The sequence below is a fragment of the Lissotriton helveticus genome, chromosome 7 (genome assembly GCF_964261635.1).
Source record: "Lissotriton helveticus chromosome 7, aLisHel1.1, whole genome shotgun sequence".
NCBI classification, from domain to species: Eukaryota; Metazoa; Chordata; class Amphibia; order Caudata; family Salamandridae; genus Lissotriton; species Lissotriton helveticus.
The window spans coordinates 419,952,825-419,977,443 of NC_136068.1; the positions used below are offsets into that span (position 1 = coordinate 419,952,825).

A 24,619-nucleotide genomic window follows, 5' to 3' on the forward strand; every position below is an offset into this window, starting at 1 on the left:
TGCTCCAGACGTGCCCTGACTCCCCATTGCTTGGTGAGTCCCCTGTCCCTTGCTGGTCCACACCGTTCCTGCTTGACCTTCCTGCGTGGGTTGCTTTTGCCAGGGCTTGTTGGTGCTCCAGCCGGACACCGACCTCTCGGCACTCGACATCCTTCGTGGGACAGCTCTCATCTGGTCCTCGTGGCTGCAGAGTCAAGCCTCCATTCTTCGCACCTGAAGCACCCGACATCGGTGGGCATTCGTCTCCGGAGCACCTGATCACTCTGAAGTGACCCTGACACTGTCCCCTCTGCTTTCAGGTTCCTTCCTTCCCAAATCCATCCTTGGATTCCACCGGACCCTTTTCACCTTCACGGCAGCAGTACTTCTTCGCAGCCCTCCATTGAGAACGACAGCGGTTTCCGACACCACTCCAGACCTATGCACCCGGCTCCTCTGGGTTAGGTAACTTGAGTACTACGGTATCCACAGGTGGGGTAGCTCTCCCACCTCTTAGGTTTCAAAGGGTTTCCTCAAAGTCCTCCTAGAAGGGTCCTTAAACTGTGAAATTGCAACAGCGACTTCCCCATAGAAATGTGCGGAGCCCGCAGTCGTGTTAGCACAGTGCAACCATCCTCCGTGGGATCCCCATCTACTCCCTGGGGTCCCAGCGATTCTAAGTGCTCTAGACCTTGTGTTGACCTGAACCATGGTTGTTAATACACTATTTTAGTATATGGTTTGGTCTCCCCCTGGAGCCCACTGTGTATTGTGCTACTTACAACTGTTCTATTGATCTCGTATTGTGTGCTTTGTGTTCTATTCTTGTGTAGAGGATACTAGAGAGTGTTATAATAATAAATACATATTTTTATATAACTACTGTGTGGTTCTCCTTTCAAATCAAATCAAATTTAGCTTTATTTGTTTTTCGTTTTTAGGTCACAAAACCATAAAAGCACAATTTCACAGTGTACATTTCAATTAATCCAAAACAACCACCTAAAATCTTTTAAAAATCAGAATAAATTTATCGTGTTCAGGCTATACGTTAGCCATTATAAACATCATTTCACCACATGTATCACAATTATTTAAAACATCCATGGTTCTCCTTTCATTTAGTCAATATAGGAGGTGATGCTCTGGTAAAACAAGCTGCTTTACATTCCTTCAAGATTAAGCCTGAAGGCTGCTCTCCACAACTACAACTAGGATAGCTTTCTAAAGGTTATCTTTGACCTCATACATCGTAAGAGTCATTTGGACTGGTGCAAGGTGCCCACTTTAATTAGTGGACAGCATATATGAGGACAATTTCTCACACACGCATAAACCACACTACCCCAAATTTAAGCACTTTCTTTTCTCTTACTTTTGCCTTGAAAATATTTTGACATCTGTGTACCCTTTTGCACACAAACATCCACAGAATTTCAGTTGCTAATTGAATATATAAACATTGTTCTATGAGCTCTGCAGAGAGGCCAACTGTTAGAAGGGGCAATCTCCGAGGGCCAGGTTGTGCTCACCCAGACACCCCAAGATCCACCTCTCCCACAGAACTTGCCGAGTCTTGATTGTGAGGTCCTCACCGGGGAGGACTTTGGGTCTGGGATCGTACACACTGAGCTCACACCACACTACGAACAGACACTACACCGTTGGATTTTAGGAACAAGTTCTTTATATGAGCAAATAACGAAGGAAGCACTCTTATCTACACAGTGGCCAAAGGACCACAAAGTCTTGGAGGATTCGGGAAGGGGGAAGCGGGACAGTCTTTTAGTCCCTGGGTCAGTACGAGGCGTACCCCACGCACAGCTCTCAATCCTAGAGCCGGGGGGTACGGGATGGTGGTCGTACTGGCTGCCTCACCTTCGTCGAGTCGGCTCGGTCGTGATGGTGGTCTCGATGGTCCAGCCGGACCAGAGTACTCCTCGAGCCGCGACGAGGTCAGCAGGGCTCGATCGGGAGAGGTTCGTGAGAGCCGCGACAGCGTCAGCAGGGCTCAGATGGTTGCAAGTTCAGCTCGAGCCGCGACAGCGTCAGCAGGGCTCCGATGGTCTTAGAGGTCGAGCCGCGACAGCGTCAGCAGGGCTCCGATGGTCTTAGAGATCGAGCCGCGACAGCGTCAGCAGGGCTCAGGTGGTTCAGTTCCTTAAGGCGAAGAAGGAGCCGCGACAGCGTCAGCAGGGCTCAGAGGTTCCAGATGAGTCTTCTTAGGGTCAGCCGCGATCAGATCAGCAGGCTTCCGGTCCAAGATACAACTGCCCGCTAGTTGTCAGGTGGGCCCAGTTATAGTCCTTCTCCTCTTTGATCTCCGGACCCTCGCAGGCAGAGGTCTCCGGCCCTGGGGGCTGGTCGTTGGCGAGCTCCGGCGGTTGGCTCTTTGATCCCTTTGAAAGATGGGTCCGGGAATTCCCAGACGCCCAGCGGGTCTGGAGCCAGCCCTCGGGGAGGCCAGAGGGGTGATCGAAACTGGGCCACAGGGGAGGCCCAAAGGTGTGACAGATACCAGTCTCTCAGGGGAGGCCGGAGGTGCCATCGAAACTCCCTGGCTTATCTCACTCGGGGAGCCCTTTACCCCCTGGCTGGGACTGGCGCGCCTTTGGAGTCTGGGTTTCGCTGGGGCCAGGGTCACGCTTGGCCCAAGGAGACAGGGAGGTCGGGAAGGGAAGATGGCGTCCGGGCCTTGTGGGGCATGTCAGGTCTAGGCGCTCGGAGCCGTGAGCGGGACGGGGACATGGGGCCTGGTCGTGGGTTTACGGGGGTTCGGGCTCATCGGGGGTGAGACGACCAGGCTGCTGGGTGCAGGCTATTCTTACGGGGACGCTGCGCAGGGGCTCAGGGAGCAGGCCTACGCTCGCAGAGTTCTGAGGGACAGAGACGGGCCACGCCACGAGGCCGGGTCCAACACGCGTCCCCACCAGCTGAAGGTGGGGAGAACTACCCATCCTCTTGGGGGTTCTCTTCGCTGAGGCGGAAGAATCGGGACAGGCCGTCTGCGTTGGCGTGGTCAACACCAGGCCGGTGCTCAACAGTGAAGTCCATCCCCTGGAGTGAGATGGACCAGCGCAGCAATTTGGGATTCTCCCCTCTCATCTGCATTAGCCACCGGAGGGGTCGGTGGTCGGTCTGGACCCGGACGTGAGTACCGAACAGGTAGGGCCTCAGCTTCTTCAGGGCCCAAACCACCGCGAAGGCCTCCCGCTCGATGGTGCTCCACCTTTGTTCGCGAGGGAGTAGCCTCCGGCTAATAAATGCCACTGGTTGGTCTAGGCCGTTCTCGTTCACCTGGGACAGGACCGCTCCGATGCCATGCTCGGATGCGTCCGTCTGGACTACAAACTCTCGTGAGTAGTCGGGGGCCTGCAGGATGGGGGCGGTGCACATCGCGTCTTTCAACGTCTCGAACGCCTCTTGGCAGGCGGAGGTCCAGCTGACTTTCCTCGGCTGGTTTTTGGAGGTTAACTCCGTGAGGGGGGCTACGATGCTGCCGTAATTTGTGATGAACCGGCGATAGTACCCCGTGAGTCCTAGAAACGCCCGCACTTCCGTCTGGGTCGTGGGGGCCTCCCAGGCCACGATGGCATCGATCTTGGGCTGGAGGGGGGCTACGAGGCCGCTGCCGACCTGGTGCCCGAGGTAGATTACGGACCCTTGTCCGATATGGCACTTGCTTGTCTTAATGGTGAGACCAGCCCTTCTCAGGGCGGTCAGCACCGCCCAGAGGTGCTGGAGGTGCTCGGGCCAGTGGGAACTGTACACTGCGATATCGTCCAGATACGCAGCGCTGAACTCTTCCAACCCAGCCAGTACCTGGTTAACCAGCCTCTGGAAGGTGGCGGGGGCGTTCTTCATCCCGAAGGGCATCACCCGGAAATGGTAGTGACCATCCGGGGTGGAAAAAGCAGATCTTTCCTTAGCTCCCTCGGTGAGGGCGATCTGCTAATATACACTGGTCAGGTCGAACGTGCTTAGGAAGCGAGCAGCCCCGAGGCGATCGATAAGCTCGTCGGCTCGGGGGATGGGGTGAGCATCGGTTCTGGTGACTGCGTTGAGCCCGCGGTAGTCAACGCAGAACCTCAGCTCGGAAACAGCACCGGGGGCGGCTGCCTTCGGAACCAGGACCACGGGGCTAGCCCATGGGCTGTCAGAGGCTTCGACCACCCCGAGGGCTAACATCTTCGATACCTCGGCCTTGATACAGGCCCGGACTCGGTCAGGGACGCGGTAGGCTCTGTGCCGTACCGGAGGGCTGTCCCCGGTGTCCACGTCGTGGACGCACCAGCTGGTGACGCCGGGGGTGAGGGAGAAGAGGTCCGAGAACTGTCCCAACAACTGGCGACAGTCCTCGCGCTGCTCGGAAGAGAGGGAGGAGGGGAGACTCACCCCCTCTACGGAGCCATCTTTTTCTTTCGTGGACAGGAGATCGGGGAGGGGCTCCGTTTCTTCTTCTTCCCCATCGTCCGTGGCGAGGAGCAAACTCAACTCGGACCGGGCGAAGTGGGGCTTGAGGCGGTTCACGTGAAGGACCCGCAAGGGGTTCCTGGGGGACTCTACGTCGATGAGGTAGGTCACCTGACTTTTGCGTTCGACCACCTTGAAGGGCCCTGTCCACTTGTCTTGCAGGGCACAGGGCTCCACAGGGGCCATCACCCAGACCCGCTGACCGGGCTGGAACTCGACCAGAGTGGCATTCTGGTCATACCACCGTTTCATTTCTTCTTGACTGGCCTCGAGGTTCGCCTCGGCCAGTTCTCTGAACTTCCTCGTCTGGTTCCGGAGGGCCAGAATGTAACGAAACACATCTGGAGGGGGTTCAGGGGCCGCCGTCTCCCACCCTTCCTTGACCAGACTGAGGGGTCCTCGGACGGGGTGCCCGTAGAGCAGCTCGAAGGGGCTGAACCCCAGGGACTTCTGGGGGACTTCGCGGTACGCGAAGAGGAGACAGGGAAGGAGGACGTCCCACTTACGCCTCAGGGGCTCTTCGAGACCCATGATCATCCCTTTGAGGGTCCGGTTGAAGCGTTCCACCAGACCGTTCCCCTGGGGGTGATATGGGGTGGTGAACTTGTAGGTCACCCCACATTGCTGCCAGAGGGACTTCATGTATTTCGAAATGAAGTTCGTCCCTCGGTCGCTGACGACTTCTCGGGGGAATCCCACCCGGGAGAAGATGGCCATGAGGGCCCGCCCCACTACAGGGGCGGTCACCGTCCGGAGGGGAATGGCTTCGGGGTAGCGGGTGGCATGGTCCACCAGTACTAGGATAAAGCGGTGCCCCAAGGAGGTCTGGGGGTCGAGGGGGCCCACGATGTCGATTCCCACCCTCTCAAAGGGGGTACTGACCACGGGGAAGGGCTGGAGGGGGGCCTTGCGCCTCCCGCCGCTCTTCCCGCTGGACTGACACGTGGGGCAGGACTTACAGTGAGCCTCCACATCGGAGCGCATGCCCGGCCAGTAGAAGTGGGTGACCAGGCGATGGTACATTTTGTCTTGTCCCAAGTGTCCCGCCAGGGGCACGTCATGGGCCAGGTTCAGGAGAAAGCCGCGGAAGCGTAGGGGGACCACCAGCACTCGGCCGGACCCTAGCTCGGCGGACTTTTGCTCGCTGTATAGGAGGCCGTTTTCCCAATATACCAAGTGGGGGCCGGACTGGTCCCCGGCGGCCTGGGCGGCGGCCTGCTGCCGCGGCCCAACCAAGGATGGACAGGAGGTCTGCTCTAGGCAGAATTCTTCACGGGACGGTCCTCCTTCCTGGCGCCACTGAGCCAGCTCAGGAAGGTCGTCCAGGCTCGGGGTCGAATCGACGCTAGGGCCGAGGGGACCTGCGTTGGGGGGGAAGCTCTCCCCGGGGAACAGTTCAGGGGCTTCGGAGGGTTCAGGGACCTCGGGGTCCTCAGGGGTCATTGGTGCCGCCTCTAAGGTCGCTCCTTCGGGGGTGACCCTTCGGGCGGTCATCGACCGGGTACTCACACAGGCCCATTCGGGCAGGCCCACCATCTCCAGGTGGGTCCTTTTCTCAACCCGCTGCCATGGGGAGCTCTCTAGATCGTTGCCGAGCAGGCAGTCCACGGGCATGTCGGAGCGGACTGCCACTCGTAACTCCCCAGAGACGCCCCCCCACTCGAACGGGACTTGAGCTATCCGGCAGGTGCGGACGGAGTTATCGGCTGCGATCACCCTGCAGGAGATGTGGGGAACAATCTGGGCTTCGGTTACTAGATGCCGTTTGACGGCGGTGATACTGGCCCCCGTGTCTCGGAGCGCCCCTATGTGATGGCCATTGACAGTCACCTGCTGTCGGTACTTCTCGGTATTGTCGGGTAGGGGGGCTCCTGGGACCATCTCTCTATCACCCAGGGAGACTAACATCATGGCTGCGGGGTCAGCTCCCTCGAACTCCTCTTCTCCCTCCTCTTCTTCTAGGGCTACTGAGGTGATGTGGCGCGCTGGGGGCCCTGCAGCGGCAGGCTTCTTGAACAACGGGCAGCGGGGGTCATTGGCATAGTGCCCTGGTTGCTGGCAATGGTAGCAGGCTTGGCTGACTCGGGGCCCTGGTTTGGCTGGGGGAAACCCTGCGCGCGCTGTGGGAGGCGAGGTGCTGGGCTGGTTTCTGGGGGGACTGTGCGGGGACCCTCCCTGGGATCCCCTCTGTCTATTCTGGTTCCCCCCTCCTCTCTGGCGGGAAGACCCCTGTTCATTTCGGCCGGAATCTCCCCCGGGCCCCCGGGGGACTCGGGTGCTCACCCAGCGATCGGCCTCGACGGCCAGTTTCCGGGGGTCAGCCAACTTGCTGTCCAGGAGGTGCTGTCGGAGTTCCACAAAGCAATTCAGGGACAAATGTTCATACGCAATCAGGTCAATGAGCCCCTCGAAGGTGGACACCTTGCTGCCCTTGATCCATCCCTCGAGGGCCCGGCTATAGAAATTGACATATTCCACCCAGGTGGTGCCGGGGATCTTCTTGCATTCTCGGAAGCGTTGGCGGTACATTTCTGGGGTGAGCCCGTACCTTGTGAGGAGGGCCTCTTTCATGTGGCTGTAGGAGGTCTGTTCGGCAGATGGTAGGTCGAGTAGTGTGTCTCTCCCCTCACTCAGGAATCGACCCCACAGCCCGGCTCCCCAATCTTTCTGCGGAACTCTGTGAGAGGTCATGGCGACCTCGTAGGCCTTGAACCATTGCTGTATGTCGTCATTTTTATAATATTCTTTGACCACATCCTTGGGGATGTGGACCTTGGGTTCCACCGGGGGAACGGGCTCTCGGGTCGCTGCTGTTTTATTACCTTCGTTCCGGGCCTTTAGTTCGATTTCCAATAGGCTGCGCTCGTGCTCCAGCTGGAGCTTCTTTCCGTCATGTTCTCGCTGGAGCTTCTTCTCCTCCAGTTCTCCTTGCAGCCGCAGCTGCTCGATGGCTAGCTTCTTCTCGGCCAGCTTGAGTTCTCCTTCCATTTTCAAATGGGCTAGTTCTAGCTCGTGGTTTCGGTTGCGTTCTCGGTCGGTCATCTCTTCTCGAGACAGACCTCTCTCGGGGCTGTAGGTCCGCGTCGGGGACTCTGCTCTTTCTTGCTCTGGGGCGTGGGTTTCGATCAGGGGTGCTCCCCCTCCATCGGCTTCCGTCGGTGCTGGAGGTTGGGCTCCGGTCTCCACCCAGGCTGTTAGAGCTTGTTGGAAGTCCTCTTTGGTGTTTAATCCCGTTGACGGGATATGGAGATCTTTGCAGAATTGCTTGAGCTCACGGTGTGAATAGTCTCCCAGAAGCTCCATCTGGAAGGTGGTCTTGTCGGTCGTGACGCTCATGGCTGCTCTTTGTTCGGGTAGTGTGTCAGTACTGTACGATCCCTAGACGTAGGTTCTTATCGCGACGCTGCCACCAATGTTAGAAGGGGCAATCTCCGAGGGCCAGGTTGTGCTCACCCAGACACCCCAAGATCCACCTCTCCCACAGAACTTGCCGAGTCTTGATTGTGAGGTCCTCACCGGGGAGGACTTTGGGTCTGGGATCGTACACACTGAGCTCACACCACACTACGAACAGACACTACACCGTTGGATTTTAGGAACAAGTTCTTTATATAAGCAAATAACGAAGGAAGCACTCTTATCTACACAGTGGCCAAAGGACCACAAAGTCTTGGAGGATTCGGGAAGGGGGAAGCGGGACAGTCTTTTAGTCCCTGGGTCAGTACGAGGCGTACCCCACGCACAGCTCTCAATCCTAGAGCCGGGGGGTACGGGATGGTGGTCGTACTGGCTGCCTCACCTTCGTCGAGTCGGCTCGGTCATGATGGTGGTCTCGATGGTCGAGCCGGACCAGAGTACTCCTCGAGCCGCGACGAGGTCAGCAGGGCTCGATCGGGAGAGGTTCGTGAGAGCCGCGACAGCGTCAGCAGGGCTCGGATGGTTGCAAGTTCAGCTCGCACCGCGACAGCGTCAGCAGGGCTCCGATGGTCTTAGAGGTCGAGCCGCGACAGCGTCAGCAGGGCTCCGATGGTCTTAGAGATCGAGCCGCGACAGCGTCAGCAGGGATCAGGTGGTTCAGTTCCTTAAGGCGAAGAAGGAGCCGCGACAGCGTCAGCAGGGCTCAGAGGTTCCAGATGAGTCTTCTTAGGGTCAGCCGCGATCAGATCAGCAGGCTTCCGGTCCAAGATACAACTGCCCGCTAGTTGTCAGGCGGGCCCAGTTATAGTCCTTCTCCTCTTTGATCTCCGGACCCTCGCAGGCAGAGGTCTCCGGCCCTGGGGGCTGGTCGTTGGCGAGCTCCGGCGGTTGGCTCTTTGATCCCTTTGAAAGATGGGTCCGGGAATTCCCAGACGCCCAGCGGGTCTGGAGCCAGCCCTCGGGGAGGCCAGAGGGGTGATCGAAACTGGGCCACAGGGGAGGCCCAAAGGTGTGACAGATACCAGTCTCTCAGGGGAGGCCGGAGGTGCCATCGAAACTCCCTGGCTTATCTCACTCGGGGAGCCCTTTACCCCCCGGCTGGGACTGGCGCGCCTTTGGAGTCTGGGTTTCGCTGGGGCCAGGGTCACGCTAGGCCCAAGGAGACAGGGAGGTCGGGAAGGGAAGATGGCGTCCGGGCCTTGTGGGGCATGTCAGGTCTAGGCGCTCGGAGCCGTGAGCGGGACGGGGACATGGGGCCTGGTCGTGGGTCTACGGGGGTTCGGGCTCATCGGGGGTGAGACGAACAGGCTGCTGGGTGCAGGCTATTCTTACGGGGACGCTGCGCAGGGGCTCAGGGTGCAGGCCTACGCTCGCAGAGTTCTGAGGGACAGAGACGGGCCACGCCACGAGGCCGGGTCCAACACCAACCCACTGGAAAGCACTTTGTTTGGCTTTAGGCTTAGCACCTGCACGCTCAATCAAAGCCCCTCATAAACAACTGGCATGGCTCAAGCCTCAAAGTATGCACAGAAAGAAATATAGATAAACAACAACATTATAAAATAGCTAACTCTTGGGGACTGCAAGATTAAGTAAAGTATGAGAAATAAAAGAGGAACTAAATCACTGAAATGTATTGCATCAACGTTTTTAACATTCATTGTTTAAAAGTCAACCCATGTTTTTGGCATCAGTATTAACTTAGGGGCATGAAGCCACTGGCAGTTTTAATGTGACAGATCAGAGAACTGTCCACTGTAAGCACATGTTCATCAGTGAGCACAATTTGTTCACCTTGTTTGACTCAGATATTTGGATCAACTTCGAGAGGGAACAAGAACGAACTCTGCTTGTTATTTGCATCTATTTTGCACTGGAACAAGTGCTGCAGCTCAACTTATAATGGGGCCAGCACCGTGAAGCCAGAGCCTGGGGTGTCACAGTGGGGGCGTTAGCTTGATGAGGGGTCTCAAAACAATATATATAAACCAAATTTAGCTTGCAAACACTTACCATTACCCAGAACAAGGCACCGGATCTGACGTGCTTGCATCTACTCTCAAGTATGACGAAAGGGTGGGATCTATGCCTTTGAATGACAGACGCCTGAAGTCACAAATGGATGAAGTCTCCCACGCCTGATACCATGACGCTAATTGCATCACTGGCCTACAGAGTGCATGCAATCATAGACTCCATGGTAATGGAGGGCTTTAAAACAGAAAGCCCTGCGCCCTGCATCACAGTTCCGAAAGTTGATTTACTGCCTGGCTTACATCTCCTGCTTCAGAGCGAGGCAGGACAGGCAGCCTGAAACACAGAGCCCAGACTTAAATACATTGATTAACTCGAGATGCATTCGTATCTCTAAATAAATCGATCTCTTTATTAAGTTGTTATGTAAATGTGCAGGAATTTCAGAGGGGCGCAACCCCACAGTCCTTATGGAGCAACCACCCGTGCCCCACAAAAAAGATACAATACATCAACCTCAAAATGTGATTCGGGAAAGGTGTGGCGCTGAGGCCAGGGAGACCGACGCTGGAATCTGGGGATCACTGTTCGATCCCCGGTACTGGCGACAGATTAGCCCAGCACCATGTGACTCTGGGCAATAGCTTGCTTAATCTTCCTGACGGCCCCCAGCGCCTGGAGACCATTACGGGTGATTGTTCGCGCTTTACAAATGTGGATTATTATTATCATTATTATTATTCAGAGCATGCTTTCTTTATTTTAACAAAACATCCAAAACATGAATCAATCCATATCCACGAAAGGTGGAAATACCAAATTTGGAAATAACTAAATTAATCATCTAGTGCTTAACTACGGTGGGATGTCTTCTATCATCAATCATGCAGTCCTTTAACTAAGCCAAAAACAGATTTTAAGACACAAAACATATGTGAAAAGCCATTAACTCAACTTTTTGAAATAAATTAGTTTTCTCACCCGGAAGAACAAACTGAACCTTTGAAGAAATGTAGCCCCCGGGTCAGCTGACAGGTTGGTCAAAGCGAAGAAAACAGACACATTCTGGATTCCTTGGGTTCCATTGTAATCTATCACATAGCTCACCTGTAAAGTCAAGTATAGGAGTCTTAAGAGCCATGAGCAAACGTGAGATCTAAGCATAAACAGGTATTCAAGGAATGAGGTACATCCAACACAGCAAATCTTTGCATGATGCACCTTCCAAGCACATTGCAACGCAAAATTCATGTGAGAATTTTTTATTACAACAAAAACAAATATTAAAAGCAAAATGGCCATGACACACTCCAACTCCAACTAATCATTTAAATTATTTCAATCTACTTCTAAGAGACAATTGAAAAAAAAATCTCAATTTCCCCATGACATCAGAAAGAGACTTTAACATTATTAGGTCATTCATAAAGCTGCTGAAATGTGGGAACAAAGGTTTCACCAACTTTTTTTCGTCTGAGATATAGACATGCCAGACAAATTATGTCACACATTCATTTAAAAGATGCACTTTTCTTGCTCAGTTTTCGTTTGTTGCATTGGATCCTTTATCACCCAAGCAGGCCTTAGCCAACAACTTAATAAGCACTTTCTAAAAGATGGTTACGTCAAATATTACCCAACATAAGCTCAAACATGAGGGTTAATTTTCAAGAGGAATCAATATCCAACGTCTGCAAATCTTCACTCAATAGTCAGAGAATGGGGCGTGGCCTGGTAAGATGACAGGGTAGACATTTCTACAGACGCACCCGTCGACACAGGCTGAATCTGGTCATTATCCTGCAGTACTCAGGCAACAATTCCCCATCGATGGCCTAGGGTGATGACGCTTTTGCCCTGGGGCCCACTCTACTCGCCCAGAGCGAATGGTGTGCTTTGGCAGGAAGGCGGCCTTTTGAACAACCAGCGCCATTTCCCCTGCTCCGTGTAAGACTGGGTGGAGCGATGTCTAAAAGCTGGAGACGGGACAAGAGCTTGAAAAACAGAAGGGCAGATGCACTAATGGACCCCGCCGAAACAGATGATCCAGTGAGGAGTGACATCCCGGCTGCCTAGTTGTGATTCCCGCTTGCATGGAGGGGAGCCGGCTCCCGCGTGGAATCACAACTCCGGGGCAGCTAGCCTGGGACAGTGAGGTCTACATCGGGGGTGGAGGTGAGCTGAATGCCCTGCGTTCACAGCAGAGACTGGCCCTAGAAGGTGCGGGAATCCTGCTGAGAGCTTAACCGGATGTCCATCGGAGTGATGAACCCTTCATCCGGCAAGCTTCTGAAGTGAGGGGGTGGTCTCAGGCACGTGAGACCGCAGTCGGAGGACCCCTGCGGTTGCCCGTGGTGACACTGCCTTTGAACTGGGTCACCTTGGGGGGCAGCAACCTGCTGTCTGGAATGGAGGATCCTAGCTGGGGTGACTGTAGATTGCGAGGCGGCCGGGGCCACACACACTGCGGGGCTGGTAAGGGCAGCATCTTGTGGTGAAGATGTGGTGCACAGCAGGGGAAGGGAGAGGGGCAATCAGCGGGCCTGAGGTAGAGACGACCCAATGAAGGCTGCCTGGCGGCCGGCTGGCTACCACCAAGAGACTCCTGCTGACCTGGAGAGCGACAATCTCACGCGGGGGGCCACTGTTCTTGGTGACTGGCCATGATGACCAGGGCTTGCAGTGACAGCAGAAGGTGTGCCTGGGTCCATATGCGTGGGATTAATGCGAAAACCGAAGTGTATTGAGACGTCAGTTGGTGGCTGTCCGGGCGCCCGGTGGAGTGAGAGCACCTCTACTTACTGTACTCAGAGCTGAGAAAGGAAGGCATGGGTTGCACCAAGTCAGATCCCTGCAGATGTAGAGACTCTATGCAAGGTAGTGGTGTGGCTGAGGTGGGTGGTTGGCTTTCTCACCGGCATGAAGAAACACATGCAGTGACAGATGCGGGCTACCTAGTGGACCCGGTGAGGTGGACCCGGCGAGAGTCGGGACACATGGTGTTGAGGAAATCCCGAGTCCCATATACAGCCAGGATGGTGGGGCTGTGGCGTTGCCCCTGCATGTGGTGGCTCGCTGGGCAATTGGGAGTCCCGGCCCTGGCCGTTGCTGATTCCCTAAAGTAGGGTTGAGGCCCCCCGTTACCTGCGCTGTCTTGACCCTGCTCCAGGGAGACCTCGTAAGGACTAAGAGAAGGGGTTGTTGCCCACTAACGTGATCTCCCTGAGATTTGGGGCCCAGCCTGTGAGGTGCGACATCCCGGGAGTGACGATTAGGACGTGTATGCTCCAAAATTATACAGAGGTGCATCTGGTGTGTTTCCTCAGATAACCTGCTCCTCGGTGAGTGGCAACAATGGTGAAGGAGAAGGGAAACCGGACGGCCCAGACCAACAGAATCCTGTACTATGTACAGCCCATAACGCTGGGTCCCGGGGCACAGGAGATGACTCTGACTGACCAGGTTGATGGGATGCAGCAGACTGTGGAGACGACCCCCCTCCCACGCAGATGGGCTTGCTGCAATCCAAACTACACGTGACAAGATGGTCTATAAGATAGACTCTGTTGCCATTGATGTCAAATTGCTGCAGTGTGATGTACGCAAAGTATCGGTCTCGGTGAATACTACCGAACATAATGTAGACACCCTACAACCAGAGGTCCGTACACTCCGTGACACTGTCCTTGACCTCCAGAAGCTAGTTATGCACTAAGATGACCGGGCGGAGGACTCTGAAGGGAGGTCACATAGAAACAATCTGTGTTTTGTAGGATTCCTCAAGAAAGCGGAGGGGCACTCTGCCAAAATATTAATGGAAGATTACAACTGTCCTGGTCCCCAAGAAGCTTTCAAAAATGTTCACCACTGAGTGAGCACACAGAGCACTTGTTCCTCCGCCTAAGCCTGGTGCGCTGCCAAGAGCTATTATAGCCCGGCTATTCATTTTCAGGGACTGGGACACCATCTTACAGACTATCTACACCAGAGGGCCGTTGCTGTTCGAGGGGCACCCTAGTTCAATCAACCTAGAAAACACGCAGCAAATACAGGACTAGCGGAAAACTCTTCTTGATCTAAAAAGACATCTTCAGGATCTTAAACTCAATTACAGTCTCCTCTTTTCTGCCAAACTGTGAGTCGAAAGCCATGTGAAAGCCTTGTTTTTTTTCTCGCCCCGGAGGCAAGTGACTGGCTTGACTCCCGGGAACATCCATGTGCCTGTCTGGTACCCTCGACAGAGTCGTCATGATCGTCAGCATCAGGCAGATCTGCCTGAGATTGAAAGTGACTGAATCAGTGGAGGTCCCGTGATAAGACTGGGAGCCCTGGATGGATCTGAGTTTGCCCTGATGGGATGTAACGTGCCATCAGAGCACATTCAGAAGGGCACCCACAGAGACTGTTCCTGATTCAGATGAGACATCTCAAGACTAACTGGTAGACCAGAGCCCGAATGAGGACACTGCCATTTAAGGCTTGGGGTGAACCAAGCAAAGAATTGAAAAAAATATTTGAGCCAGCTAAGTGGAATGATATGTATCTGCGGTGATGTGGGGGAGCTCTGGAACTGATATGTGGGGGATGTTTGCATGGAGTAGTGCGTAAGGGGCACTCCAGAGAATATCTGAGCGGTGTTGGCGAGGGTCCTAACCCCTCAGAGGTTGGCACCTGGTTGGTGGGCTGGAGGGTCTTGCCTTGCACCCCACCAGATGACCAACCACTAGCGCAGCCCAAATGTTTGTGAAAAGCAAAGAAACAAAAAAAGGAAAACAGAATGAGGAATAAGAGCTTGCTGTTACTTGTTCTTTTTTGTTCTTATTGTTCTATAGTTGGGCTGTGGGGTGACACTCGCAAATTCTTATCCTGTCTGATCTTAGACCAGGTTTGATGGTGGTACTGCCATAGGGGAGGGGGGAATTTGGGTTGGAATATGATTTACCTGTTGCAGTATAGTTGGGGTTCTTGACCCTGCTTCCATTTCCGAGAAATATGTTTGCAATGCAAGGAGAAGTAGGGTCCCTGTGGCTGAACCGGTTATGCAGGGCTGCCCCGCTGGTGATGGGCAATGTGAGAGTAATATGTGACCCATGCTGCCTCCCTAATAAAAGTAGATTACCTGGAATGTCCGTGGTATCACTGCCTTTGAGAAACACAGTTGCGTGTTTGCTTATTTGAAATGGTACGGGGTGGCAATGACATGCATGCAAGAGATGCATATTTGGGCGGACTCCCTACCATGCCTGAGGAAAGGATGCAGAGGGCAGCTTTATACTACCTCATATTCAGGCTTTGCACGGGGGTCCTTATTCAGGTGGCTCCAGGGGTTCCCTTTCAATATTTGCACCATGTGGCGGATCCCAAGGGGAGTTATGTTATTTCACATGGGAAGTTGGAGGAGAGGGAGATATGTATCATTAACATGTATGCCCCTAATTTTGACTTCAATGATTTCTTCCCTGCTTTGATGGCAGCAGCGACTCCCTATTTGGGTGCTGCGATAATATTGGCAGGAGACGTTAATTGTGTTCTTGGTGGATCGCACGCCCCTTCGTGCCCACACTAAACGCTGCTTGACTGGGACACTTAGGAACATTCTGGATGGCATGCAGTTATGTGACATCTGGACAGACTGTCACCCTGCAATGAGATTGTTCTTTTGTCATTCCCCGGCGTCTGGGACTTTTAGCCGCTTGGACTACTGTTTCTTCTCAGCTGAACTCACACTCAAAGTTGACATTACCTACCTACCCAGAAACCTCTTGGATCACTCACCATTTACCATTTGATAACTTTATTTCGGTCACCAGACCATAAAAGTGCAGATAAAATACATACAAAAGGCACAAATAATTAAAACAATAAATAAATGGTCAGTCAAATATTAGACTTAAAAGTTGATTAAACTGAATAGTTATCAAAAGACATAGCAATGTAGAGTTCATAATTTAACAGAGATGTTATAAAAAGCTTTTCCTTCTGCGCCACATACCATCTAAGAACCGCGATACAGCAAACACAATAGGGGGGAGGGTATCATATCTCAAGACCCTACTGGCTTCGATTTAGTGTCTAAATCCTAGGTTCCTGCATAGTGGGATCAGCCAACATTTTCTTATTGCTTGATAGGCAGGGCAAAAAAATAAAACGTGGCATACATCTTCTTGCTTGTAGTTACATGCTGGGCAAGCGTTATTTTCTGATTGGGCCCATTTGCAGGTAAGTACCCTAAGTGGTCAACTGCCATGTCTTAGCTGTGTATATAGTTTCCTCGCAAGAGGTGGGTGGATAACGTCTAAGAATTCCTCCATTCGTGATGAAAATTTTATTTGGAGGAACTCTACAGTCAGTCTTCCCAAAGTTGTTAGTCTCTGGAAAGCTAACAAGTTTTGGTGCCTCAGCTGACAGAGGAGTTCTGATTTAGTTATCCCAGGGCAACCCACCTCGGGATTTTCCCAGAGCTCGGGTAAGCCAATCCGAGAAGTGAGAGCCCTGATTTGATGTAGCCACGGGATATTTTTACTTTTTAAGAGAGCCCAAACCTCTATAAATTCCTCTCTATAGGAAGCCAGTTTAGGCAATGACCAGAGTCTCTTCCAGTAGAGCATAGGTCGTAATGCTGCTAGATCCTCTATTGATTCCAGCCCCATATCCAATCGCAGGGGGATGAGCGGTGTACTTGCTGGTAAGCCCAAAAGGCTCCTCATGAAGCCATGCTCCACCCTCAAGAGATTAGAAGTACTTTGGTGGCCCCATAGTTCGGCACCATACATTGATGCCGTTCTAGCCTGTAGTCTAAAAATGTCAAGGACCGGGGCTGCTGGTTTGAAATCCGAGATTCTATGGATTTTATTAATAACCCCCACTACTTGGGATAACCTAAGAGCTGATTTAGAAACTTGGAAGCCCCAATCAAAATATTCCGTGAGGGTGATACAGAGATAATCAAATGTCTTGACTCTTTCCAAAAGGTTGCTGTTCAGAAGGGGGTTAGGGCGGGTATGCCTCGGGGGATTAAAAATCATATATCATCAATTGGTGGAGAGAGAGAGAGTAGAGATCCTTTCAATCTCCTTTCAGTAAATATAAATCAATGTGGAAAGGATCACTGGTCCTGCATAACCAAGGTCTGCAGGTGGATCGGTAGGTGTCTCCCAAATAAAAGACCCTCATACACGTGTTTTTTCAAAGTCGTGTAGAGGTATATGATGTGTCCCCGCTTCTTGTAACACGTGTCCGTGCGTAATCCTTGGGTCAGTTTTTGTTTGCACCCTCCGCCAGGAGGTTGTACCATTGGTTAAAACAGTAGTGATGGTGAATAAGTGAAATAGTGCTATAAAGGTGTTCTAAAATACCCGGACAGCCAGAGGTTCAACTTTAATATTTCTGGATTCGGGTAGAAGGTTAAGGCGTGTCGCTATGGAATTATTTAGGAATTCTAGCGTACTAAACTTGTGAGGTTAAAAGTGGTCGACATGTTTCAGCCTTATCTGCCTGTTGGTCAGTCGGCTTTCCTCAGGACCATAAAGTGATTAAGTGAAAAAAGGAAAAGGTAAATTTGTAACCTGATTCGTTTTGTGGTAGTAGGTCATATTGTACCTCTACATTATGTAAGACTTGTCTCCTCGGGAACCATGGCAGTTAGGGGGAGGCTTCACTCTAGCCTTCAAACACCCATCTAGCAGCTTGTGCTGTCTCTGCCCTTGGTAACCCGGATTACCAAGGGCAGAGACAGCACAAGCTGCTAGATGGGTGTTTGAAGGCTAGAGTGAAGCCTCCCCCTAACTGCCATGGTTCCCGAGGAGACAAGTCTTACATAATGTAGAGGTACAATGTGACCTACTACCACAAAACGAATCAGGTTACAAATTTACCTTTTCCTTTTTTTCCACTTAATCACTTTATGGTCCTGAGGAAAGCCGACTGACCAACAGGCAGATAAGGTTGAAACATGTCGACCACTTTTAACCTCACAAGTTTAGTACGCTAGAATTCCTAAATAATTCCATAGCGACACGCCTTAACCTTCTACCCGAATCCAGAAATATTAAAGTTGAACCTCTGGCTGTCCAGGTATTTTAGAACACCTTTATAGCACTATTTCACTTATTCACCATCACTACTGTTTTAACCAATGGTACAACCTCCTGGCGGAGGGTGCAAACAAAAACTGACCCAAGGATTACGCACGGACACGTGTTACAAGAAGCGGGGACACATCATATCATATACCGCTACACGACTTTGAAAAAACACGTGTATGAGGGTCTTTTATTTGGGAGACACCTACCGATCCACCTGCAGACCTTGGTTATGCAGGACCAGTGATCCTTTCCACATTGATTTATGATTAAAAATCATAAACTTGGTCTGGTCCAAGTTTATCCCAAGTCCACGTGAGGCACAGAATGCTGCAAATCCATCCAGGGTACGCTGGATGCCCGTTGATGTTTTAGACAACAACAAAGTGTCGTCAGCAAACATCAGAGCGGGCACCCGCCCGGTAGCCAGTCTTGGGGCGTCATTGTCTTTTACATCAATTAAATTATCTACCAAACCATTGATGGAAAGACAAAATAACGTTGGAGCCAGGACGCACCCCTGGCGTACCCCCTTAGATACAGGAATGCGGGCCGACAGATCACCATGCCTCCCGCACCTGACTTGGGCATAGTTGTTGGTGTGGAGTCTGATTAAGATGTTCAATAAGTAAATTGGTAGACCCAGCTCTGCTAAAACTCTCCACAACTTCTCCCTGGGTACTAGGTCAAAAGCGGCCCGCAGGTCGAAAAAAATGAGGTAGAGGCTGCCACCCTCTACCCTCACAGTTTTCCAAAATAATACCTGCAACCGAAATATTTGGTCTAGGGTTGAAATACCCGTCCTAAATCCAGCCTGAAATATAGTCAAGATCTCGTTTCCCTCAGCCCACCCCTGAATTCTATCTAGAATGATCCTGCCCATTAGTTTTTGAGTAGTGTCTATAAGACTGATGGGCCTGTAATTTGATGGGATTAACGGACAACCTTTCTTGTAAATGGGGACGATCTCAGCTCCAAGCCAAGTGCCTGGCGGGTCAGACCCCTTAAGTATTGCATTGAATAAATCAACCAGGTACGATTTTGGGTTGGGACCGAAATAGATCCCCAGGCAACTAGTCTAATCCAGAGGCCTTGTTAGGTAACAGTTTAGCTATTGCGGACTCAACCTCAGTGAGGGTGATGGCCTCAAGCCCGTCTTGGTGATACTCATACTCATGAGCCGCAGGTTCTGAATCTGTTCAGCATCCGAGGGCCCAGCCAGTCGATACTCATGGCGGGGTCCTGGGATAGCCGGCAGAAGAATCTCCACGGCTTCCCCCAAATCCAAATCCCTCATCCCCACCAATCTATACTCATGGAGTGGTTCGGGACCTAAGAGGGATATGAGCTCTTCACCAGAGCTTGCATAGAGTGCTCCAAAATGGGTTTCCCAGGCTATAGACGCTATATTCGGGAGAGGGGCTGGACCACCCCCACTCGCACCAGAGCTGACAATAGCCCAAAACGCCTTGGAGTCCTTGCGTAAGAGTGCAACTCTAAGTTCTTTCCATCTGCTCTCCTCCTAGTCCTTTTTTCCCCTAGTAATGGCCCTTTTGTACTCAAGGCGACAATTCTTTATACTAACTCTGTCTTTTGCTTTTATTGCAGTCAGCAGATCTTTTTTTGCTTTCCTGCAAGATACATCATACCAGGGGTGCGTTTTTTTTCCAGGGGATCTTTTCTACTGCCCACAGGGCAGAACACCTCAGCAAGCCTGATAACCAACTGCTTATGGATCTCCTGGGCTCTAACCTGGGAATCTGGATCTAGATTCGTATTGCCTATTTCTCCCATATCCGTGAGCTGCGGTAAAACCAGCTGATATATTTCAGCGAGTTTGGTAGGAGAGCCCTGAACATAAGACCATTTAATCCTCCGCCTATTATTGGATATCAAAAGGGGCGGCAGCACAGTATTGGGCTCAGAGGCCGGACTTGACAGCCCAAAACTCCCAGGTTTAAGTGTTAGGACAAGGGTGTTGTGGTCACTGTCATGCCTTGGGTAGACCCTAAAATCCAGCACCCTGTCCCAATGTCTGGCTTCCATCATTATATAATCGATAATAGAAGTTTGCCTTGTTCTGTTAAAAGTAACTAACCCTGGTCTATCCGATCCCACCCTCCCATTACACGCCTGCAGAGACGTTGTAAGGCAGAGTGATTTAATCTGAAGGACCAGCGGAGTCCATGCTCTGAAAGGGGGGATCAAGGCGTCGGGATGTGCCAAAACTAGATAATAGAAGTTTGCCTTGTTCTGTTAAAAGTAACTAACCCTGGTCTATCCGATCCCACCCTCCCATTACACGCCTGCAGAGACGTTGTAAGGCAGAGTGATTTAATCTGAAGGACCAGCGGAGTCCATGCTCTGAAAGGGGGGATCAAGGCGTCGGGATGTGCCAAAACTGGTCCTCATCGTCTAGTTCTCCCATATCTGAGCTCACAAGTGGCTCGAACTGGCAGTTAAATTCGCCTCTGACTATTAGGGCAACTGAGGAGTCAAGTGACAGTATAAACTGCCTTAGTGCTTCAATAGTGCCAGATTCTTGTCCACTTTGTAGTGTCCTTGAATAGATATTTAATATGGCCACCTGGGTCATGTCTTGGAGCGTTAAAAGTACACATTGGACATCAGAAGAGTTGGTTGGCATCTGGACTGCCTGGACACCCAAATGCGTGCCCACCCAAATTGACAAAGCACCCGAGGGTCTCCCTCTACCTCTAAATATTGCGAGGGTATCAAACGTGGCAAAGCCGAGCCATACACTCTCCTCCAACGCCCATGTTTCCTACATCAGACAGATGTTGTGCTTTCCCATAAAGAGGCCCCACTCAGGTAAAGATAACTTGTTTTTCATCCCAGCCAAGTTCCAGTACAGGATTTTTATGCTACCATCAGTTGGCCCAGTACTAGATGAGTGTTTACCTTTACTTAGTTTAAGCGCACTATAAGACATTGGGGTCTCCTTCTCTGACGTCTTGTCTTTTGCCTCGTCACTAGACGTCTCCACCATGGAGACATAGGCCCCCACCTGGCCCCTAATTTCCCCCACTTCCACCCTAGCCCCTATACTCTCTTGTTGGGATGTATTTTGGTTTTCAGCGGTATTAAAGGCACCATCACCCTTAACTATTGCTATTTGTAGGCCTGGACTGCTAGCTATTTGAGGTGTCGATCTCTGTCTCTCAGGGCGTCAATCCACCTGTTCCAAAGCACCAAACCTATTACTTTGAGGAAAAAATGAGAGTAAGGGGGTGTATGGGAAAAAGCCCTCCCGAGTTAAAGTCCCCTGTTGGATTCTATGGAGGTAGCATGTTCTGTCCCCCTTGGGGCTGAACACCTCTATTTCGGCTGGGTCCTAGCTGAGGGGTGGGGTAAAAGTACGATAGATGTAAGGGAAAAATTTGTGTTTTAGACCAGGTGGACGCCCTGCTGCAGATGTATTCTACAGCACGGGTGTGCCTAAAGTTAATTACGACACAGTTTCCTACAATGGTTTTTGGTCCCCACCGAGCCAGTCGACTCGTCTAACACACAGAATTTCCCCAGAAACATTTGGGGCAGAGGCCTGTTAGAACTGAGCCAATGTATGCATTTTTTTTTTAGTTCCGTATGATCCTCCTTTTTCCCCTGGCTTAGCGCTGGCACCCCAGCAAGCACCACCACTTATGGTAGAGACTCAGGTGGAAGATCAATGCAGGGCAGAGCTATTGGAGGTCCGCCTTCAACGATTTTTCTGCCAACTTTAAATTGTTGGTCCAAGTCCACTATACCCCCTTCCAATGTCCCCCTCGTGGTTAAAGTGTTACTGCTTTCTGCATTTCTATCCCCTAGTAGTGGTAGAATAGCATCAGGCATAGAATTATGAGCTACCCGGAGAGGAGCAACTGGGCTATTATTGCTGGTTGCCAAGGTTTTGTGATTACATGAAGTCTCAATTGGACTAGGAATTGGTCTAGCGGCCAAGTTCCCCGTTGGACTAGCTGGCTGCACTCTTCCTGGGCCTTTATTGCTTATCATTGACACTAATCTGTCAATCCTAGAAGACAGGGATTTGAAATGAGAGCCAATGAGCTGTTCCATGTGGGCCTGCAACCCAGATATTAAGTGAGTAGCCCAGAGTGGAGGTCCTGGGGGGAACACAGGAGGACCAGGGACACAGTGTGGAGAGCCGGGTATAGGCGCTATTTTTTTTATTAGTTTCTTTGAAGGTTTCGGTTTCCTACTTCTAGTACGGGGTTTAGGGGCCTTTCTACCTACTGGATGTGGTGGGGACGGGGCAGCCTCAGGAGTGATATTCACGTAGGACGCCACCTGAGCGCAGGGCAGCTCAGCTAAAGAGGACATGAGAAATTAGGCTAACTCGGGAGGATTGACTGTAACTGCTGAGGAATCCACTACAGCCTGGGGAGGGGGAATAGCAGGGGTAAGTGAGAGCCGCCTCTCTGTATTTTCGATAGCTGTTGCTACTACCCTTATCGTTTTCTGGAGCATCTTATCGATGGCGGTGAGGCTCGGGAGTGGTTGTGTCGTGGCTACTTGATGCCTAGTCATAGGACGTGAGGTAGTGGGCTTGCTATATTTCCCCATATTACTCATCATAAGAGGTGGGGTGAGCAAATCTCCACTGTGCACAGAATGTTTTCCCTAAAGAAGTTAAAGTATGGCTATACAGTATAGACTTTTAGATGGTGAATCAGACGTCCAAGCTCTTCTAATGTAGAGGTTGTGCTAGAAGCAAAAATACCCACATTTTAGATGTTTGAACAGTACCTTTAGTTCCTTTTGTCCAGAGCAGGTGGTGGAAATGTCAGGGGGGATGCCCAGCCCAGCCTCTTTCAGGCTATGATGGGCGTGGGACGCCGGGGCAGCACACGGGACACGCAGCCTCCTTTGTCCGGCGAGAATGGGAGCGGGAGCCGGGTCACACAGCCACACAGATTCCTCCAGCACAACAGCAATAAGTTCCGAGGCACCAGGTAGGGCGAAAGCACGTCCAGAGAAACCCGCACCACAGGAGGCGCAGAGTTGTTTTAAGCGCCTCCAGGCGCTTCACGATGACGACGGTGGAGTGCGCCCCTCAGGGGACTCTGGGAGATGTAGTCCCGGAGCAGCACACGGGAAACGCTGCCTCCTTTATCTGGCGAGAATGGGAGCGGGAGCCGGGTCACACAGCCACACAGATTCCCCCAGCACAACAGCAATAAGTTCCGAGGCACCAGGCAGGGCGAAATCACGTCCAGAGAAACCCCGTCACTCACCTGTTCTGTTGCATCTTGGGGGAGTCCACAACCGCCCAGCATTAACCCTGTGTCACCTTAGAGCGGAAGCACCAACAGATCCTCCTTTTGTATCTATGGTCTTGGATGCCCATACAAATTACTTGGAGGAAAATTGGTGTTTGCTTCGAGTTGGGCATTTGATTGGTGGGTCATGAAGGTCGTCTTTAGAGGGGTGTGTATCAAGACATCATATGGGGTTTGGCGTCAGTTGGAACGGGACATAAAAACTCAGGAAGCAAAACTGCTTAGATTAGAGGTGGCACTTCCCACGGCCCCTAACTCTATGTTGGAAAGGTGTGCCACACGGGAAACCTTGCTGGAGGATTGGCGCAGGTTAGAGAAATACACACATACAGCATACTGCCAATGGCTACACATGGTGGGAGATAAAACAGGAGCTTTGCTAGCCTGGCTGGTTAAATGGGAGTCATCTATGGCACCTATATTACAGCTCTGCAGTAGGAACAGAGAGTTAGTGTAGACACAAAGCGCAATCAATGAAGTCCTGGCTGTACATCTTGGTAACATCTATGTGAAACAAATATCCCCCTCATGGGAGGATGTTCTGGACTTTTTGGTACCTGTTGTGTGCCCCAGGTAAGATGCGAAGGTAGCTGAAATGCTGAATAATCCGATTACTAGACAAGAGATACTCATGGTAATTAGGCATCTCAAGCCAGCCAAAAGCCCTGGGAGCGATGGACTACAGGCAGAGTTTTACCATAGGTTTGCTCCTCTGTTGGCTGACCGCCTTTTGGAGGTCTACAATGAGGCACTCGAGGTTTATTGTTTGCCGGCCTCCATGCGTGTGGCCTTGGTGGCTATGATTCCAAAATCTGTCAGGGTTCCTTTGTTAACTAGCTCCTACAGGCCAATCTCGCTCTTGAATCTGGATGTGAAGTTCCTTAGTGGGATTCTAGCGGCCTGTTACATACAGATCAAGTAGGGTGTATCACGAAGCATAGTACCACCATTAATTGGCGGTGCCTAGTGTATGTGTGGCATGCCCCGTGCACCATGGTTGTAAAGCACTCTGATGTCCGATATCTTCGGGTCGAGTTCGCGCTATATAAGACTCTAAAAATAAAAAGTACTTTTTTTAGCGCTGTCTGGGCACCCGTCGGGGCTGCCCTTTATCGCCACGCTTATTTGCAGTTGCTAAGGAGCCTCTTGCTACTGCCCTGCATGATAGGATGGGTTTATGAGGGATAGCTCTGAGGGAAAAAGAGCATGTGTTCTCCTTTTATGTTGATAACATGTTGGTGTATCTTCGACAGCCGGCATATTTAGTGCATATCCTCCTTAAGGTGTTGCAGAGGTTTGGGGATATCTCTGGTCTACGTATTAATTGGGGAAAATCTAAATTGATCCCCATGGGAAGGCTGGCAGGAAGACCTGAAGGTGAGCTACCTCAGG

The 24,619-nt window shown here is 51.7% G+C and overlaps 1 protein-coding gene across 7 annotated transcripts in view; it reads right to left on the reverse strand.

Annotated features, from left to right (window-relative positions):
• TCTN3 (tectonic family member 3) overlaps positions 1-24,619 on the reverse strand; it is a 947,116-nt gene that overhangs the window by 604,907 nt on the left and 317,590 nt on the right. For all 7 annotated transcript variants that reach the window (XR_013598563.1, XR_013598565.1, XR_013598564.1 and 4 more), the window contains exon 9: positions 10,825-10,950. Coding sequence is in view for 4 of the 7 variants with exons in the window: in XM_078652315.1 (XP_078508441.1) it covers positions 10,825-10,950 (126 nt within the window). In the remaining 3 variants the exon portion in view is untranslated. The remainder of the gene's footprint in view (positions 1-10,824; positions 10,951-24,619) is intronic.